The following is a 6840-nucleotide window of genomic DNA, read 5'->3' on the forward strand; positions in this document are numbered from 1 at the left end:
GGAGGCTGTGACGGGACCTGTGCTCTGGGAAGATGATCTGGCAGGGCCGGGTGGGGTTGGAGGTAGAGAATTTATGAGTAGAAGGGCTCTTTGCTCCAGGAGGTACACTGCTGTTTGTGGTCCTTAGGAAGCCTGCCATAAGCATTTTCAACCAAGTAACACCACATACTGGCCAAATTCCCACTCATAACCACAGCTGGCTGAACACAATGCTTAAAAAAAATGACTCTAAGTGCTAATCAGTGACAGAAACACATTCCTGCTCTGTGGCAGCCCCATTGCCTTGGACGGAGGCTATTCACCCACCTCTTGTCCTCTTATAAACTATCTACCCTTTAGGAGGTTGGGACAGTTGACCCACTGGAGAGTAAGGCTTTACAACTGAATTGTAAATGCATACTGGTCTGAATTTGGAGAAACGTTTCATATGATACTTTGGTTTTTTCCAGCCTGATTTTCCCTATCAGTTGTAGATTTAACTGGGCTGTATAACGATGGCTACTAATGGCAAAACCACAGTTCTTCCTCCTTGTGATCTGAAGTTGGGTGACATTTCTGGACTCAATGTCCTGTACCTCTGGGGAATTTGTTCTTGTTTTTTTTTTTTTTTGCAGTACGCAGGCCTCTCACTGTTGTGGCCTCTTCCGTGGGGGAGCATAGGCTCTCCCGTTGCGGAGCACAGGCTCCGGGCGCGCAGGCTCAGCGGCCATGGCTCACGGGCCCAGCCGCTCCGTGGCATGTGGGATCCTCCCGGACCGGGGCACGAACCCGTGTCCCCTGCATCGGCAGGCGGACTCTCAAACACTGCGCCACCAGGGAAGCCCTATCTGGGGAATTTTTTGCTTGAAATGTATTCAGGGCCGTTTTCTTTGAACTTGGAAGGTCTGAGTTACTGCTATACATACCAGCCTAGAGGTCCTGTTTGCTGTTGGCGCTTGAAGCCAAGACCACAGCTTTACCTCCTCTACAGGAGGACCAAGGGTGTCATTTATTGTCCTCACTTCAGGATGCACATGCTGGAGCAGCTTTGTTCAACTTGAGGGAGGGATGGGATAGACTTGATCTTCCACTGCCCCACCCCCACCCCCGCGCAGTGCCCCAGGAATGCCAGGGCCCCCATCTGGGCTCAGCTGTGCAGTGCCTGGAAGAAAGCCAAGGCAGTTGACTCCACTGGGTGCCTGGACCCACATCCTGGCCTCCCACGTCCACTCAGCCTGTTACTCAGTGCTGCCAGCTACAGGCACCGTCCCTAGTCTCATGGAGCTTACAGTCTGGCTCAGGGTACACAGAAGTGAGCAGGCTGTCACAGCTCAGAGGCATAGACGTCTGGATGTGCAGGCTGTGATGTCAAAACCATGAGCCAAGTACACGGCTGAACCCAATCAAGCCTGTAGCAGCTGATGTATTGGTTGATGATCTCATCTGCTGTGCGATCCTGACCCTGGGTCGGGTAACAGTTCCGTGGGAGCCACCTCCTAGCAATTCTTTTACTGCCTTGGCTCGCTTACCCTTTAAAAGGAGTTTAACCCAACCAAGGCTCATTGCTGTAAGGCTTGAGGCTTGCACTAACTGATAAACACCAGTGTGTTTTTCACCTAGGGTTAAGGACACAGGCTTCCCACCTCCAAGCAGAGGTTGCAAAACATCACTCAAAAAACATCCCTAGGCTTCCCTGGTGGCGCAGTGGTTGCGCGTCCGCCTGCCAATGCAGGGGAACCGGGTTCGCGCCCCGGTCTGGGAGGATCCCACATGCCGCGGAGCGGCTGGGCCCGTGAGCCATGGCCGCTGGGCCTGCGCGTCCGGAGCCTGTGCTCCGCAACGGGAGAGGCCGCAGCAGAGGGAGGCCCGCATACCACAGAGAAAAAAAAAAAAAAAAAAAAAAATCCCTGTCATAATGTCACCAGTAGCTGATACCAATTTCATCTCCCTTCCCCGGCATGAGAAGAACGAGGCGTGTAGAGCAATTAGCATTTAATATTTGGTAATTAGCATGCCTAATGTGATTCAGAGAAACTCCTTGACATTTTCATAAAAACAGAAAGCACATTCCCCACCCACCCACCCTTCAAGGAGCGAGGCCTAGTTTGGCAAAAAAAAAAAAAAAAAAAAAAAAAAACCAAAAACAAAAAACTGTGGGCCAGTCTTTTTTGGTGCTGAATATGCATGTGTTGGCCTCTTTCGGGACACTGCTGGTAAATTTAGAAACTCGTTAAGAACTCTTTCTCATTCAGCAGCCATACGCTCATGGATCACAGAATCTAAGGGGAAATGGCTAAATCGAGCTTAAGTCGTGGGGCTGTGATGGTCCTTCTCAAGTAAATAAAACCCTCGTTGTGCCCCCGACAAACCACACACACTGTTGAAGTCCAACAGGGAGTCAAATTCGGGGACGCGGTGAGAGATACATTCTACTCCGTCGCTCCAGCGCCAACAACGTTAACTCTTCGCCTGACAATGTAGCCGCCCACTCCGGAGTCTCCAGCCCGAGGGTTCAAGCCGGCGGTCCGCACGTCTCGGCACTCGGACACTCCGCGCCGAGCTCGAGATGTCAGCTCAGGTTTCCCCTCCGGAGTCGGGTACCCCTCGCTCCCTCTCCGCGCCCGTCGGTGCCTCCCCAACCCCGGCCCCACGTGGCCCCGGGAAGCAGGCCGCACTACCCTGCTGCCGCCGACTGACAGCCAGCCGCAGCCACCGGGCGCCGCGCTCCAGCGAGGCAGCCAATGAGCGCGCTCGGAGCGCCGGCGGGGCGGGACCGCCGGGCCGCCAAGCGCTCGCGCCGCCACTGGAGGGCTTGGGGCCCGCCCCTGGCAACAGGCCCCGCCCCGCCGGCAGGGTTAGGTTGCGGCGCGGGCGGCGGGGAGGAGTTGGTCCCGTTGTGCTGCGGCTCCGCGCGGCCTGCAGTCCCGGGCCCGCGCCCCGCGCCGCCCGCCCGCCCGCCGCCATGGAGCCCGGCCTTGACGGCCCCGCCGCCTCCGGCCCCGCTGCCATCCGTGAGGGCTGGTTCCGCGAGACGTGCAGCCTGTGGCCCGGCCAGGCCCTGTCTCTGCAGGTGGAACAGCTGCTACACCATCGACGCTCGCGGTACCAGGATATCCTCGTCTTTCGCAGGTACCCCCGCCCTCCCGGCCCCGCGACCCGGAGCCCCGGCGACGGCTCTCAGCCCAGACCGCCGGCTGCCAGCTGCCCAACCCCACGCAGCCCGCCGGGACTCCTGCCCCAGTCTCGGCCCAGCCCGCCCCTCTTCCTGCCGGACCCCTGTCTTGCTCCCTTTACCTCCGGACGCCCCCGGCCGTCTCTGCCCGCTCCTGTCCCTGCAAAACTGTCAGAAGTTCTCGTAACTAGGCCCGTCTCTTCCCTCCGTCCCCTCCCCACCCTGCATCCCATCTCGCTGGGCTGGGGGGCCGGCGTTGCGGGCGGTCCTCTTCGGCGGGGAGGGAGCCGGAGTCTGCGCCGACCCGACGCGCCGAGCTCCACGTGTCAGTCCCGGACACGTCAGAGCCGGGACCCCGAGTCCAGCCTCCACCTAGCGGGCCTGCCCGCCGATCCTCGCCACGTGTCACCCCTTAGGACTCACCCCTGGAGCCCCTCTGCAGGTTGGGGGAGAGTCTTCTCACCCAGGGCGAGTCGGGGCACGTTGCCCCTTTCCCGGGGAACCCAGATTCCTGACTGTCACTCCCACCCGCAGTAAGAGCTACGGTAACGTGCTGGTGTTGGACGGTGTCATCCAGTGCACAGAGAGGGACGAGTTCTCCTACCAGGAGATGATCGCCAACCTGCCTCTCTACAGCCACCCCAACCCACGCAAGGTACTCCCATCCCACCCACATCCAGCCCTGAGGCCAGTGATAGGTCCCACAGAACAGCGCTCAGCTCAGGTGCTTCCCAAACGGTTGTCAGAGAAAGTGCTAGCAAGGACGAGAGGGCTAATGGGGGGAGCCACCCATTTTACAAGGATTGGGGGCTGACAGCCTGGCTGAGGCCTGGAGCTCGAGAAGGAGCGGCGCTGGAGGGAGTTTCCAGGAAAGGGGGACACATCGTGCCAGGCTCCTAGGGCAGGAGAGCTTTTCTAAGAGTCGAGAGTGAAGTAATGAGGCTTGTGGAACAGAGGAGCGGAGAAATTGTTCCAGGTGGTTCTGTCTGCTCAGCGCAGTTTGGGGGGCAGGGAGGCCAGCCACTGAGTCCTGCTGGAGCCTGTTTGGTGGGGCTGGTGCCCAGGGCCCCGCTCCTGGCTGACTCTTCCCCTGGCAGGTGCTGATCATCGGGGGCGGGGATGGGGGTGTCCTGCGGGAGGTGGTCAAGCATTCCTCCGTGGAGTCGGTGGTCCAGTGCGAGATTGACGAGGTGAGTGCTCAGAGCCGGGCGGGGTTTGGATTCAAGTCCCAGTTCTCCCTGAATTGGCTGTTTACCCTTGGGCAAGTGGCTTAACCTTTCTTGTCCTTGTTTCTTGGTCTCAAGAACACGTTGGAGGATTCAGTAGGAAAACCAGATAGTGAAGCACCTGGCACGGAGTAGGTGTGCCACTGATGCTAGTTCTTAGTGAGACTGAGAGGTGATGCTTCATAGAGGTCGCAGGGGACTCCAACCACTAGTGCAGCTGCCCTTTACAGCAGCATGCTTCAGTGAGCATCTAGGTTCCGGGTTCAGTCCCTGCCTCCTTGGAGCTGATAGTCTAGTTAGGAGGCGATATCAAAGGGTTATCTGATAAAGGAGTGTGAGGTAAGGCGTAGTGGTGAGGAAGGTCCCGGGGTGTGGGTTGATGCTGAAGTCTGAATGCAAAGCAGCTGGCCACGTGGAGACAGGGAAAGGCTCTCCCGGTGGAGAGCCTTCTAACCCTCTGAAACAGCAAGAAAGCCACTCAGCTGCGGTGGTTGGGTCTGGGGAGAGGGAGCAGGGGTGGTGGAGGCGTGGGCCGAGCTGCAGGTGGGAGCTAGCCCCCTGAGAAGTTACGGGGAGGTACCAGACTGCTCTCTGTTTTACAGATGTGGAAACTGGGCTTCCACAAAGGGAGTGGCTTGTCCAAGGTGACCGGGCTCTGAGAGGGGGTCCCACTCAACTCTTGTCTGGCTCCAGGGCCCCCAACCCCCGTGGCCCAACCTGTTCCCTCCTGTCTCCTCCCCAGGATGTCATTCAAGTCTCGAAGAAGTTCCTGCCGGGCATGGCCATTGGCTACTCTAGCTCAAAGCTGACCCTACACGTGGGTGATGGTTTTGAGTTCATGAAACAGAACCAGGACGCCTTCGACGTCATCATCACTGACTCCTCAGACCCTATGGGTAAGCAACGGATGGCCTGGGGCCTCTGGCAGCCACCAGAGGGAAGGCCAGCCTCCCCCTCTGTGTCCCAAGTCTGAGTTGCAGAGTAAAGGACACAGGGGGCCCCCAGAATTAGTGCAGCTCTTTTCCCTTCTGAGTTGTCACCTCCCCACTCAAACATGGCTCTGCAGAATAGGGGGACTGGGCTACTGCACAAAGTTCACAAGTTGGTTGAGGACCTGGAAGAGAGTGGGGTTCTGGGCTTGGGCCACTGAGGCCCCAGTTTCCTCTTCAGCCTCCTCTCTGCTCTTGACAGGCCAGCATCAGGGTGTGCGGGGTGTCTAGCCTTAAACCAAGGCTCAGGGTGGAGACTCCCCTGATGCAGTGCCTATGAGCATCCCCCCAGGAATGGGATTAAGATGTGGAGCCCCTTCATACTGGGGTACTGGATCCCTGCCCCTCTCAAAAGCACCCTCTTCGTAGTTGGTTTCTGAACTCCACAGACCTGGCTTCAGTTCTCAGCTCTGCCCCTGGGCAGCTGTGAGGGTCTGTGTGGTCAGGTGACAGCGGCCCTTGCCACCTCCGGAGCCGGGCTCAGGCAGTCTCAGCGGAGCGTTCCTTGTCCCTTATCCCCTGCTCCCCTCAGGCCCTGCTGAGAGTCTGTTCAAGGAGTCCTACTACCAGCTCATGAAGACCGCCCTCAAAGAGGACGGCATCCTCTGCTGCCAGGGTGAGCGGGCCGCCCTGCGGGAAGGGGCTGGCCGGGGGAGGGGGGGCGGGCGGGCCGGGCGGGGCACCGCCTGCCGGGTGCTGATGCTGCCTGACCTGCCCCCAGGCGAGTGCCAGTGGCTGCACCTGGACCTCATCAAGGAGATGCGGCACTTCTGCAAGTCGCTCTTCCCCGTGGTGGACTATGCCTACTGCACCATCCCCACCTACCCCAGTGGCCAGATCGGCTTCATGCTGTGCAGCAAAAACCCAGTGAGCTGTGGGCTGTCCTGGGGGCGGGAGCCGGGCAGGTGGGCACGGAAAGCGCTCCCCTGAGACCCCCCCCCTTGTCCCCAGAGCACCAACTTCCGGGAGCCCGTGCAACAGCTGACGCAGAAGCAGGTGGAAGAGATGCAGCTGAAATACTACAACTCCAACGTGCACCAGGCAGCCTTCGTCCTGCCCGAGTTTGCCCGGAAGGTGAGCTGCCTGCGGGGCAGGGAGGCCCAGGGCTCCCTGAAGGGCCCCTTTGGCCCCCTCACAACCCAGCACCCTCCTGACTAGGTCTCGTGTCCCACCAGGCTCTGAATGATGTGCGCTGAGCCCACGTACCGCTGCCCACGCTGCCCAGGACCTCGGCCAGGGAGCCTCCGGGGCGCCTGGGCCCCACCAGCCCTGGACAAGAACCCCGCTGGCTCGCCCACCAACCGAGTGTTACAGGCCCCAGATCGCTGCCCGGCCGGCCCTGCTGGGCGGACTGTCTGTCTTCCTGTGTGTGGAGTTCAGCCTCCAAGCCTATACCAGCTGTGTACAGCAACCACCCACCTTCTGTCGCCCCTCACTCACCAAACACGTGTATTTATAACAAAATGCTGAACTG

At 59.3% G+C, this 6840-nt stretch overlaps 1 protein-coding gene across 2 annotated transcripts; it reads left to right on the plus strand.

Moving 5' to 3' along the window:
- The first annotated feature begins 2911 nt into the window (after positions 1-2911).
- On the plus strand, positions 2912-6840 carry SRM (spermidine synthase). Of its 2 annotated transcripts, XM_024125205.3 has the most exons (8): positions 2912-3108; positions 3686-3806; positions 4249-4341; positions 5120-5273; positions 5899-5982; positions 6088-6233; positions 6318-6440; positions 6542-6840. In XM_024125205.3, the coding sequence occupies exons 1-8, from the start codon at positions 2942-2944 to the stop codon at positions 6560-6562; spliced, it is 909 nt and encodes a 302-aa protein (XP_023980973.1). In that variant the 5' UTR covers positions 2912-2941; the 3' UTR covers positions 6563-6840. The 2 variants fall into 2 exon arrangements, with proteins under 2 accessions (XP_023980973.1, XP_023980974.1); XM_024125206.3 differs by lacking the exon at positions 4249-4341 and having other exon boundaries at positions 2913-3108.

This window comes from Physeter macrocephalus, chromosome 3 (assembly GCF_002837175.3).
Source record: "Physeter macrocephalus isolate SW-GA chromosome 3, ASM283717v5, whole genome shotgun sequence".
In the NCBI taxonomy this organism is placed as follows: Eukaryota; Metazoa; Chordata; class Mammalia; order Artiodactyla; family Physeteridae; genus Physeter; species Physeter macrocephalus.